The 14,054-nt window shown below is 38.1% G+C and overlaps 1 protein-coding gene across 9 annotated transcripts in view; it reads left to right on the top strand.

Annotated features, from left to right (window-relative positions):
- LOC121906769 (abl interactor 2-like) overlaps positions 1 to 14,054 on the top strand; it is a 65,473-nt gene that overhangs the window by 18,794 nt on the left and 32,625 nt on the right. For 7 of the 9 annotated variants that reach the window (XM_042425853.1, XM_042425852.1, XM_042425851.1 and 4 more), the window contains exons 2-3: positions 1,359 to 1,526; positions 13,013 to 13,189. In XM_042425853.1, coding sequence (XP_042281787.1) covers positions 1,359 to 1,526; positions 13,013 to 13,189 — 345 coding nt within the window. Of the gene's footprint in view, positions 1 to 279; positions 315 to 782; positions 876 to 1,358; positions 1,527 to 13,012; positions 13,190 to 14,054 lie in introns of those variants that run through there. The other 2 variants (XM_042425856.1, XM_042425855.1) reach the window with 2 other exon arrangements.

Raw genomic sequence — 14,054 nt, 5'->3', positions numbered from 1 at the left:
TTTACAGCCTGGTACAAAAAACGGTTTTGGTCTCTGTAGCTAATTTCCCCTTTCATGACGACTGTATGGGGGGTGAATATTTTTATAACTCAACCTTTTAGCCGTAAAGTTATGCATAATGAAGGACATGGCTGCTTTGAATGACAGGTCTACCAGCCACTAGGTGGCTTGTTTCAGCCATTCGGCCCGCCTCTTTGCCCATTTTGGATTGGCTGGGAGTTAAGCAGCGTCATGCACTGCCAAGATGGCAACGGCTGGAGCGGCTCACTTTGAGCTTTAAAACCGCTCTTCAAAAACCAACAGGTGACGTCACGGTAACTACGTCCATATTTTTATACAGTCTATGGTAAACATACCTGCTGATGTCACTATGGACCCGTTAGATGCTGGTTTGGTCGTTGCTCTTCAAAAGCCCTGTTAGCGGCTCACTGTCTGTCCATGACTTGTACTTACAGCAGTTTGTTTACTTTGTCTCCAATGAGACATTCAATTTTGCAATTAATCCATGGTTCACATGCAGGCCGAACTGTAGGTTCCGATCCCTAAGGATCACGGATCACCTATGTTCCATTACACCACAACTGCGTATATTTAGATAAGGACAGTCGAAATCAAAATATATATAATATTGATCTAATATTATTCAAGTCCCCCTCCACTTAAAAATGTGTTTTGCTTCTTGTTTCTTCAGTTGGATGTTGTCCTCTTCTCTGTGCAGAATGATGTATGTGCAGAGTTGTTTTCACATTCATCTGCTGAAGGAAGAAGAAGCTTATGAAAAACTCAAGACATTCATCAGGCAGACATTTCACTGTTCTCTATTAAAGAGCGGCTGAGATTGACACTAAAATGAGAATTGCTGGTCCACCTTAAAGGTCAGTCCACCTTAAGTGAGGTTGCTAACTTCTGGGCTAACCCCCTTCAATAGAAGAGTATTTTCTTGGTCTTGAGAAGCTGCAGCATTAATTAACTGACACACTGTAGCCTGTACAGTACATTTACTGTCAGATTGAAAACTTACTGCTAACCTTTTCCTCTGCTCCGCTCACATCACCGTCGCTTTTCTGCCACTCGCTCTGTCACTTAACCACCCGCTATGTTGAGTGTATTATGAGTTAAGGGGTAAAGTAGGTTCTGCACCGTGAACAGTTGAGTGCTGCCTTTTCTGTTCCATCAACATTTGTTTTCACCCAACCATAGCAAATATGTTCACATCGTCTCATCCCTTGTAAGGATTATGTGTTCTGCCACTACTGTTTGATATTTTTCTCATTTGCAAATGTGAATTTTTGTGTATGTGAAGAAAATGGTGGCACTGTATGACCCTTGTCCTGAATCTGTCTCCTCTTTCCCTGCAGACTGCAGACAAGGAGCAAGCCCTGGAGGAAACAAAGAGCTACACCACCCAATCTCTGGCCAGCGTTGCCTACCTCATCAATACGCTTGCCAACAATGTCCTGCAGATGCTGGACATCCAGGCCTCCCAACTCCGACGAATGGAGAGCTCAGTTAACCACATTTCACAGGTTGGTGCCAGGAACAGAAGATGACTCTGTAACCTCAGTTTGGTCAATTTTTAATGTGCTCATTTCATTTGAGAACATTGCACAACTGAGAACATTCTCCAGACTCCAGACTTAATACCAGCTAAAAAGCAGTTTGTATTCCTTAACGGTAACATTATTTGGAGAACACTTTGGAGATTCAAGATTTTCTTCCACCTGCAACATTATGTAGATGTATGAGAATCAGACAAATAAGAATCCCTTTCACCTGACCACATTGCCTTGAGCCAGGTGTTTACAGGCACACTGATACTGAAAAATGTTCTGAAATTAATGAAAAATGTCTTTTAAACCTGCAATCTGTCTTGAAAATATGGACACATAAAGCATAGGTACACCTACGTGCATAGAATCATAGATACAGTGTAGCTCTGTTCATGGTGAGAGAGCACATGGGTGAAAGCACACAGTATGTAATCATGTATGTATACAGACTCATTTATGTTGACTGCTCTGTGAACTGCATAATTCTGAGTGCAGCAGCCCACAATTCATCTCAGGCGGATTTAGTACAAAGATGGTTAACGAATGCAGAAAGCATTCGATAGGGTCCTTTGGGCCTTTATTTTTAATACAGCAAAAGATTTGGTTTTCATCCCAAATTTATTTCATGGTTACAATTAATATACGAAAATCCTGTAGCAAAAGTAAAGGTGAACGGTACCCTATCAAGACATCTAAAAATACATAAAGAAACCAGACAGGGAGACTGTATGGCCTGATTTTTACTATGTGCATAGAACCCCTGGCTGAAGCAGTGAGACAGCACAACCACATTGAAAGAGTGTATTGCAATTCTTACAGCGTCTTTTAAATGGTGGAATGAATTAATAACTCATTTTATCTGGAATAACAAAAGGAAAAGAACAAAATTTAATAAATTAACCAAAGCAAAAGACTGTCCTAACCTGCAGAGCTATTTTAATGCAACACAAATAAATACAATAATAACATGGTTGAAGGACTGAGCAGAAGCATAGTGACTATTAATTGAGAAAGAATCCATACCAATACCCATAAAAACACTACCGTGTATAGACAAAAAGGATTATTCACAAATCAAAGGACTAAACAGATGGGTAGATAACACACTAAAAAGCAGGAAAAATATGTGTAAAATCCACAAAATAAATGACTTGGTATACTACTGAGAAATAGCATGTAAACAGGACAAATAACATACTGCAAGTATGGGCATCAAAAGGATTAAAAACATATTCAATAATGCAGATAAACAATACCGTAAACTAATTTCAGTCATTAGTCTCTAGATATGAAGTAAGTAAGGACCTATCTTTCAAAATTAAAAAAACCCAAACTATTAAAGAAATGCACTCGTTAATTAGCTTTCTGATTAAAAATCATAACAAGGCAATCAAAAACACTGTCAAAAATATATAAAACTCTTGAGAACAATAAAGACACCAATAAACAAAAATGGATTTCTGAAATAGGAGATCAGCTGAATGAAGAGGCAAGCATGCAGAGAAATTCATAAAACAACAAACTTTAAATATTGGAGGGAATTTTTGTGGAAATTACAATTTTTTTTATTACTCCAAATGTACATTCTAAAATGAACACATGAATGAAATCAGACTGCTGGAGAAAATGTGGTGAGACAAAGGCAAACCACTCACACAATTCCTTTTTCTGTCCTTTTTTAAAATCATTTTGGCATTCAGTCATGGCGGGAATCATGGGTATTCTCAAAATGAAAAAAACAATTAACCCAATGCATCTTATTTTTGGAAAACCACCACCAGAGTTAATGCCGGAAACGGACCAGTACCTATATAGAATACTCAGAACGGCAGCCCTAAAGCAAATAACTAGGAATTGGTTAAAACCCTCAAGACCATCAGATCAAAGATGGAAAGTAACAATACAGGAATCTCAGAAATGGAAAGAATAACATACAGAGCCCTGTTTTAACAATCTAAAGCGCACAATCTGAATTGCATGGCGCAAGTGCATTTAGGGTGTGTCCAAATCCACTTTTGCTATTTTAATGGCAGAAAAATGGCCGATGTGCCAGGCGCATGGTTTAAAGGAGTTGTCCATAGTCTCATTAATCATGGGTGTGTTTTCGGTGTAACATGCACTCAGTCATCTCCCATTCCCTTTAGAAGCGCTGTGTGCTTGCACCTTGGCGGATTGCTAATATGATGGCGCATTTGTCAAATAATAAGAAGGAGCACTTCTCTGCAGAGGAAACAGATCTGCTCATGTGCAGAGTGAAAACGCAGGATCCATAACAAGCACACTGCTGCTCCTGGACCCTCCTGTTGTCAGCCTCAGACCACCAGTTTAAGATCCTGTTCATTCATTTGTTGCGAATGTATTTTCGTTTGGTTTTTGAAAAGGTTTATTTTTTAATTACAGCTCTGGCTTCTTTAAAATCGTTTTGTCAGTAATGGAGTGACAGGTTAAATCAGCAGGGTTTTAATTGTTGAAAGTATGGAAACCTGATCACTGTACTCTCAAAAATGTTAAAGAATATTTGTTAAATATTGTTCATAAATTAAATCATTAATTTTAATCATGTAAAGAATCATTAACACAGTTATCAGGACTGGATCAGCTCTCCAAGGTGCTGATCCTGCTGCTGGCAGCAGCTAGAAGCTGTTCAGATTTATTTCTTTAGTTTAATCATTGATTTCACCTCATTTATTTCCTCATGTGTCCCTCATGTCCTCATGTGTTGATGCAGCAGGAAAGTCAATCTGTGTCTGATCTGTTGTTGTCCGTCTGTTTAATACCTACGGTTATTGCCACGATTCGGTCAAATAATGAGACAATTTTATCCGCCATTGATGCGACTAGTTAATTATGATAAACATTATGCCTAACCATGATGACATGTATTTTTTAAAATATGTTGATACACAATAATATTCTTTCACATTGTAATCCTTTTATTTGTCATCTTTTGCATGTCTGTGCGCTGCTGTGCGTCCTGTGTATGTAACAAGCAGAGTTACACACGTTGTGCAGCCCCTGTGTAGGCGCATATTACTGTCTTGATAATGCGCCCCTAAAATAACAGTGAAACACTGCACCATTGTCTTTAGACCAGGTTTTTGTTGGTCAATAGCGCAATTGCACTTTGCTGCCTCAAGATATCAATGCACCAACAATGCACCCGACCACACCTCATTTCAAGACCAACACACCCATGGGCGCTCTGATGGGTGCAAGTGCATTTGCTATTTAAACAATGTGGGCGCTGGACGGAAAAATAACAAAGACAGTTACGTTGCGCTTGGCGTCACTTTGCGCCGGGCGTAAGATAGGGCCCATAGAGTTAAAAATGAAGAGACAGAGTATAAAAGATGTTGATTTAAGTGGATTAGATATGAGGCCACCAATTAACTTATGAAATTATTCAAACTCCGACTAACAAAAGAATTTATAAAAGGACAGAGGCAGATCTTGGGAAAACAAATAAACCTCAGTGCCTTTGATGCATTCCAATTATTACTCCTTAATCACAGACTAGTTTTAAACGCAGAAAAGACACCCATATTACTCTTGCTGAATCATAAGCCCCTTTCACACATGCAGTCTATCCCTGAAATGTTCAGGAACATTTCCTGGATGGGGTCATGTGTGAATAGGAACAGGGATCGATATTCAGGGAAATCTGTACCACCAATGTCCCACCTCAAGACCTAGTAACATTTCAAGGAAAATGCCGGTATGGCTGTGTTGTGAATGAAAGCCGTAACATTGCAGGGACAAGCACGTAAATGGTTATGTCTGTCTGATGAAAGATGGCAGCACTGGTTTCAGGTACTATGCACCTTTTAAATTTACTGAACTGCAAACTGCCCTCAAACTTGAGTCTTTCATTCCCTTTGGAGAATTTTAAGTCTTATTATCTGATGTTTTTTATGTTTCTTGTAATGGTTTTCATTATTATCATTTCATTCTTTGTTGATTGTGTAGTTGTGTTTCTGTTTGTTGATTTTATTCTTGTCTTATGAATTTCTTGCTATCAGGTCTCCATAGAAGCCCTGAGAGGCAAGTGAGAAAAAAACTGATCATCCATTTTCTAAGTCTGATCTAAATTGTTTTCTTTCATGTTTATGACTTAAGAACAGGTGGAAAAAACAGTTTTACCAGGTGAAAAAAAAGTTTTGCCAGGACAATTTTTCTAAGTTACTTTTGTTCACCCATGAAAACAGGTGAAAAAAAGTAAGTGAAATAAAAATTTGTTGTGTTTGTTGTTGTAATACTCATTTTGGCCACAAGAGGCTGAAGTGCACCACTACCCGATGTTTTAAATAGGACTAAAAGCATTCATGTTTTCACCCAGGTGAATTTTAATTTCTCCATGCACTCTAAACACAAGGTACATATATTATTATGTAACATAATTATGTAACATGAGACAGGTATAGATGCTAATATTTTTAAGTACTGCCATGTAAATAAAAGTTGACAAGAGTTTGAATCTCTTAAATGTTTTCAAGTCCTTAACACTATGGATGTATTCCCACCTCCAACCACAATGTGGTTGCAATGGCAGAGTTGTGCTGTCTGTATTTCTGCTCATTGACTCCATGGGCAGAAGAAGCAAATCAACATTATTATTATTATCAACAACTTTGCACATTGACATTGCACTTCCTCGTTTCCCCAGCAATCAACTTGCCAGGTATGAAGTAGATTGGATGAACATCCCCTTATGAGTGGAATGTTTTACCAATAAAGATTAAAAAACCCTTAAGAGTGTGACATTTGGACACTTGCTAAGGGAATAGGATGATTTTGTACATTTGATGATAGCTTTACACAACAGAATAAGCACTTTGGATACATTTTGGGAATTTAAATTAATATGGTTATTATTCATATTTATTATATAGGATTGGATGCTGTCTATTGACTATTGCAATTATAGTGTGATGCTTATTCTTAATCACTCCTTCAGTGGACAGGTGAACCATTGGTACTTAGACAATTGGTTCTCAAATTTTTTCATGTCAAGGACCCCCCAAATTGATATGTACCAAGCCGTGGACCCCCATTTCGTAAGAGGTTCGTACCAGGGATCCCTATCTGAGAAGATAGTTGTCAGATATGATTTAGTAGAGAATTCCATAACTATCTATACAGTAGGTGGGGAGATAACCGTGGAGAGAGTGAAACCTCTGATTAGAATAGTCATTCTTATCCATTGTGCTAACTTCTAGTGAAAAGAACATTAGTAAAATTGAACAACTCCCCATTTTTATGGGGAATCCCTGGAACCCACTCAAGGACCCCTGGTGGTCCTCAGACCCCACTTTGTGAACCAATGACTTAGACCAATCTAAATGACCCTTGAGGGCAGTCAGCTCAATTTTTTTTTGTAAGAGCAACTGTGACTCTGAATGATGCTGTCTTGTTTCAAAGAGGGTAGAATGAGACCTACACACTGTTGGGGAGAAAATCAAACCTGATCAGCTGTGTGTAGGTAAGGTGTTATAAAGTATGACCCAAGCTATCCAAGTATATTGGATTATAGAGCTAAATTTGATTTTATTGGCAGATGAAAGTGCTCACAGAGAAAATAAGAATGTGTTGTTAGTCAACATGCAGTGCATTAAAAAGACCCAATTTCAGCTCACTCTCTCAACACATTATAATTATGCTTCTCACTTCAATGGATTTTCCCCTTCCCTTTCATTTTTTACTTTTAGACCCTTCCCTTTGTTTGCCATGGTATACAATATAAGATTATTGCTGATTGGAATGGAATCATTTCATTTAAATGAATAATTCTTCTCTTGATAAAATCTATAGGAAAAATACAGTGTACACCTGAAGGTTCCATTGGTGGCAAAGTACCTGAACCTGATCAGATGATGTGATCCAGCTTTTCAGTATTGTGTCAGAGTTGTACCTATATTTTTGGAGAACTTCATCAGACATTTACACAACCTGATTGACTTCACTGTATGCAATCTCTTGTAGACAAGATATTACATAATTAAACCACAATCCATTTAATGACAAGTGGGTTCCATATTGGTAATGCCAGCCAGGCAGTAAGCTGAAGATTTATAATATCCCTATCATCAGTATCTAAGTACATTTTGTTACAAAGACATTTCTTTGATAGAAATATGTTTCCACTCAGTTCAGCTTTTACGCATGCACCACCCAGTGGTTTCTGCCACAAGGTCTGTGGTTACCATGCATCCTCATAGTTGACTTTAGAGAAGACTAACATATCCCAAATACAGTATCTATTTACTGCCTCAGAATTAATGGCACCTATGGCAAGTAAAAAATCGCAAGCAAGTATGTTTTATAATACCAATACCAGTAATTTTAGCATAAACCATAGTCCATTACTCAATCCATCTTTCACTTCATCCTAAGCAAGCGTGTCTATGATATTGAAAAAACTGTAGGTGGTTGGTGCTTCACAGTCCTTAAGGCCTAAACGCACTGGAAGCGATAATTGACGTGTCAGTTGATGGTCCAATGGTGCAGTGCAGGCATCAGATTTAAAATTCCAACACCACAGAACCAACGCAGGTTTTTCATTTTGTTCTTTGTATTAACCGCTGCGTTAGTTGGATGTAATGAATGAATGAAAAGGAGAAATGCAGAGGAGGAAAATGAAACTGAAACTGAGAGCGTCTGTGTCCACAGTAAATCATCTGTTGACTGTTTGATGGTTATTTATTTATGCTTTAAAACGTGACTGCCGTGAAATAATCAGAATATAACGTTTTATTTCTCTCATTCAGAGGTTTTGTTCTCACTATCGCTCGTTTTCCTTGCTCGACCACCACCATGCTCTCTCTCTCTCGCGCTCGCCAGTGCTCAGCTGGCTTGCGCTATCTCTCTCTTTTTCGGCTGCAGAGAAAACTGGGTCCTCATTTGATGCTTCTAAATCGCAACAAGGTCGGAGTTGAGGCGTCAAGACATTTTGACGCACCTCATAACGCTTTTTAGTGGGTGTTTGGCCATTAAAAACAAAAGGTGTACTTCAAAAAGCGCGCGTCAGACGCTTCCAGTGCGTTTAGGCCTTAACACCTCATGACTTAACGCAGAGATATTTTCAGTATACAAGAGTATTTTTATCTAAAATGTTTGGTGGTCAACCTAATTCTCATTGTCAGATAATTTGTCATATGAAGATATTTTCATTAGAAAACTGCATTTTTTTTTTCACTTGCAGCACATACCATCATCACTTTTTTGCTGCTTCCCACATTGCAGTAAGGCTGCAGCCTCCCGGTCGACTGGTTGATTAGTTGGTCAATATGCGCTCATCTGACCAAATTCTCATTGGTCAAATAATCTCTGTGTTCCTTTCATAAGAAGAAAAGTGCTACATCAGTAGCCTTCCAGTAACCCTTCCATTATTTCCTGCAGCGGGAGGGACAGACTAACAAATTACCCGTGAAAACGAAGGTGTATTCAAAACACCCCCGTTGTTTTCACAAGTTTGAACTCGCCCAACCAAACGGAGACTGCTGGGTCTAACTGTACTCAACGTTTACTTAGCGTTTACCGAATCTTTCTCCTATAATTATAACAACGAGAACCCCTGCCAGGCCAAAAACATATTTTTTAATGCCAAAAATAATGCCAAATATCCCTTCATTTGGAAATCAATAGCATTTCGTAGTCACTGTGCAGCACTGCTCCGGTACGTGAGTCAACCTCTGTGTTGTTGCCTGGGACACTATTAGTAGCATAACTCCGTTTAGGAAAAGGGCATTGCGTAGTATGTTTGTGTAGCAAGTTTGAGCGAGCGGCAGGAAAGTGACGGTGGATGTGAGGGGAACAGAGGAAAAGGTTAGCAGTGAGTTGTCAGTCTGGCGGTAAATGTACAGTACAGACTACAGTGTGTCAGTGTGTACAGTTAATAAATGCTAAAAAGTCACGTCTGTTGTTTCCAAGTGCTGGTAAAGTGAAGGCGGTTAGCTCCAAAGTTAGTAACAATGGGTTAGCCTAACCTGGAGACACAAAACAGAGAAATAGAGAACAGAGAAATGTGTGGCTGCCGAGTTTACTGTGCACTGTCCCATTACATCCACACCCCCCCCCCCCCCCCCACGACTAATCGATTAGTTGAAGATTATGTACAATTTCAGACGACCAAGATTTTCTTTGGTTGACTACAGCTCTACATTGCAGTGTTCCCACTTCCCTCTAATGTCCCTAGTTTAATTTCTTACCTTTTTTGATGAATTTTATATTGCATTTTGTTTTACTAAAATTAAGTGTTGCTGAATTTAATTTATACTGAAAAGCTTGTGTAATATGAGGTAATAAACAAACAAAATACATATTTTGTCTGTTGTTTTTATGAGACTATACATGATTATATATGTTTAGAGTCTAAACTTTAGATGTTGAAGTGTGAGTGCCAGAGAAATGTGAAAAAAGTTGCCACAAACAGAATTGTGTTGCAAACTGGCAGCAAACAATAGAAACCACAGGTGCCACACTTTTTACCACACATTGCTAGAACTGTTTGCCAGAATGCTAACAATTAGTCACAAAACTAATTTGAATGTGAAAATGGGAGTTTGCTGCAACAACACCAGAGGCTTGCTACAACTGAAGAAGGTTGTCTTATGCTACCAATAAAGATGCTATTGGATGCTTTCAGACTGAGACACCGAAAATGTGATCTTTTTTAGACTGTTTCATTGTAAATAATATTCAAATGTACAGTCCTTAAAAACTTATTATATGATGATACTTCAGTCAGAAAAAAGCTTAATGTGGAATGTTAATGTCAGGAGCGTCATTTTTGCAGCTTCAGATGTATCATTTGATTTGTTATAAATGTATTAGTGCACCTTCTCTGAGCACAGCTAACTTTCAGTATGTTGAGGGGGCGTGGCCTTCTGTTCATCGAAAGAGATGTCAAGTTAGTATCATAATACATTTATTGACTAACTAGCATCCTTTACAACTACTGACAACTGGCTGATGGGCCAATCTGGGTAACCCGAGTAGATTATGCAATCTCTTCATGGAAGCAGTTTGGATATCTGAAATGGTTTGATTCTATTGGTATCCAGTGGGATAAAGATAACAGGGCTTTTATCATTTTCACAACAGTTCTAAAAATTTTGGACAATTTTACATCAACATACCTTCTGTTCAAAATACAATGAGATGGAAAAATATGAATTTCATTGTATTGAATCTATAAATTCTTGCTTCCAGAATGTGAAGTAGCGCTGATTAAAATACATTTCTAGCCAAAAGAAAGACATGACAGCAATGTTACATAACTTGCTAACACACAATATATGTACCTTTAGAGTGAGTGGAGAAATTAAAACTCACCTGAAGAAAACATGAATGCTTTTAGTCCTATTTAGAACATGGGGTAATGGTGCACTTAAGCCTTTTGTGGCATTAATATTTCATATTTCGTATTACAACAACAAACATCCTGACCAAAAAAAAAGATTCACCTGCTAAAACTTTTTTTTTTCACCTGTATTCACAGATGGGAAAAAGTAACTTAGAAAAATGATCCAGGAAAAACTTTTTTTTTATAACCTGTCAAAACTTTTTTTTTTCCACCTGTTTTTAAGTCATAAACACATGAGAGAAAACAATTTAGATCAGACTTAGAAAATGGATTACCAGAATTTTTTTTCTCACTTGCCTCTCAGGGCTTCCATACTTCTCTCTTGGAAAAGAGAGCTTAATCGCAATAAGACTTCCTGATTAAGATTAAATTAAAATATATACATATATCCCAAATAAGATCAAAACCAGGATGGGCGCTAATATCCTGCATGGCTAAGAAATCTGGTTTCTCCTGCTGGATTTCTCTTAATCCATCATTATAAATTCTTGTTTACAGCATCTAAGATATCAGGTTACTAAAAAGTCGACAGTAACCAGTTAACATAGGTGCATTTAACTGCACAGTCTGGGAGGACAAAGAAAACCAAGACTCTTCTTCATGGTTGTAGGTGTGATCACACACGGCCGTTTAGTGTGAAGCATTGCTCAGGCTTACACAACACTCCTCACCCACACATCTCACACTACAGCTGTGTTGAATATTATCATATTCCTAGACAAACTCACATATGCATATAAAGTAATCTGACGAGTTACTCAGTGCACTCTCTGATTCATCATTTCAGGGTTTGAGTTTTAATTTGGCTCAACACCGACTGAAGGAAAATGATTTCATTCACTGAACATTGAAATCCACAACTATCCCTTTCCAGAGTAGCTGTGTAATTAAAGGGATAAAATCATAGTTTTCAGTGGTACAGAGAATCCATTCTCTGTTCAACAAGCTGTGTCCTCATGCCTCTGAATAATCAGTATAATCAGAATACTCTGCATACAGAAATAATGATGTGCTTGTCACCGTTATGTCACACCAGCCCTGTGATTGCACGTCATAATAACCACTTTCTGTTCATTGACACACAGTCGCATCTGTTATGTAGGCAAGTGCGAAATTCCCTCTCAGAAGGAATCATACTGAGAAGATCCAGTTTGCATTTCATGGTGTGCTAATCAGTCAAAAGAGTAGAAATGTAACATGAAGAGGACATGGTTTAAACAAATGCACGATGCATCTGTATGATATACCTAAATGCACTCATTGAGTTCAAACTTATAGACCAAATGCTGTGTCTTTGGGACCTCCTAAAACAAGGAGGGTGTTTTGTATAATAACACTCCTGCTCCAGGTTGAAGAACAGGTTTTCATCCGTATTGAAATGCATTACACAAAAAATATCTATAGTGGGAGAACCTTTTGAAATGTCAAGATTACAAGATGCAAGATACTGAACCCCAAATTGCTCCTGATGATTCTGCTAGCATTCTGCGTGGTAGCTTGCTACCATTGGTGTGTGTGTGTGTGTGTGTGTGTGTGTGTGTGTGTGTGTGTGTGTGAGAATGGGTGAGTAAGCAGCAGAAATATTGTAAAGTGCTTTGGATTAAAAAAAAAAAGTAAAATTATTATACCAATTAAATGCAACCATTTACCATTAATAAGATTAACTCGCTTTACTCACACTGAATACATTTTGGGTTTTTGGACTGTTGGTCAGACGATATAAGAAAGACATATTTACAGGCTTTCTCGATACCGTGTACGCTAAGTTTGGACTCACATACTTGGATGTTCAAGCGTGGTTCAACGCTGGTCCAAACTCCTGAGGATGCAGTACGTTCAATCTGCAGTTGAGATAGTAGAAGTATACCTGATAAATTATCAAAGGGCCCTCACTGTTGGATGATGCAAATTGCATGCTGGGATACTTATCTAGCCCACACAGATGCAGACATTGAATTTCACAAGAACACAAGAATAGACAAGGACTCAGATTGAGAAAGGTTTACAGAAAGGCTTTTTATAGACAATACGATTAATGAATCAGTATAAGAAGCGATAGATTAACCAATGATGATTAACCTGTTCTGATCTCTCCTTCCAGACTGTTGACATTCACAAGGAGAAGGTGGCGAGACGGGAAATTGGCATCTTGACCACCAATAAGAACACATCCCGCTCACATAAAATCGTTGCTCCTGCCAATCCGGAGAGGCCAGTGCGCTACATTAGGAAGCCCATTGACTACAGCGTGCTCGATGACATTGGACATGGAGTCAAGGTGTGAATAAAGATAAAAATGATGATGATAATGTGGTCATGATGTTTTTAGATCTTTACAATGTAGTGAAAAGACCTATAGTGTCATTAAATAGTTGCATATAAAGATACAATAGGATTAAATATAGACAGTATATTAGAGTTCAGATGCAGGTAGTTAATGCCAGAGGTGATTGTTGATGTATTGTACAGAAACAAACCTGTAAAACGCTTTGGACAGCAGCACTATATCAATGCAGCCATTTGTAACCATTAGTAAAGATGGTGATATTCTCATCAAAGGTGGAAGGATTGACATAGTCACTGATTTTAAATATCTTGGTGTGACACTGGATCCAAATTTGAACTTTACGAAACATGTTAAAAAAAACTGTTAAAACAATAAAGTACAACTTAGCAAATTTTAGACATATTAGAAACTGTCTCTCTTTGAACACAGCCAAGATATTTATGCATGCTATGATTCTTTCCCATATGTCTTATTGCACCACATGTTGAGGGCAGGCTGGAGAAACAGCCATAAAACCTCTTGAGTCCTTAAACAAACAAACTCTAAAAACTCTGGACAAAAAGCCAATGCATTTCCATCACTGTAGTTTACTGGAGAAATACAATTTACTGAGCTTTGACAATTTTAGATTATTTTCAAATTTGTGCCTAGTTTATAAAATTTTAAATGGTTTTGCTCCTCCACTATGTGACTTTGTGTATATGCGCTCAGTAAGTTCTATTAGATCCTCCAGAATATCCTCTATACAAGATTGTACCATAACATTTCATGGCACTGCATTTGGGCAGTCAGCATTCTGTGTGAAAGCCACAACTCAGTGGAATGTCCTACCTGATGATATGAAGAGCTGCAGTTC

This window comes from Thunnus maccoyii, chromosome 11 (assembly GCF_910596095.1).
Source record: "Thunnus maccoyii chromosome 11, fThuMac1.1, whole genome shotgun sequence".
NCBI classification, from domain to species: domain Eukaryota; kingdom Metazoa; phylum Chordata; class Actinopteri; order Scombriformes; family Scombridae; genus Thunnus; species Thunnus maccoyii.
This window is presented reverse-complemented; position numbering and strand designations above follow the sequence as displayed.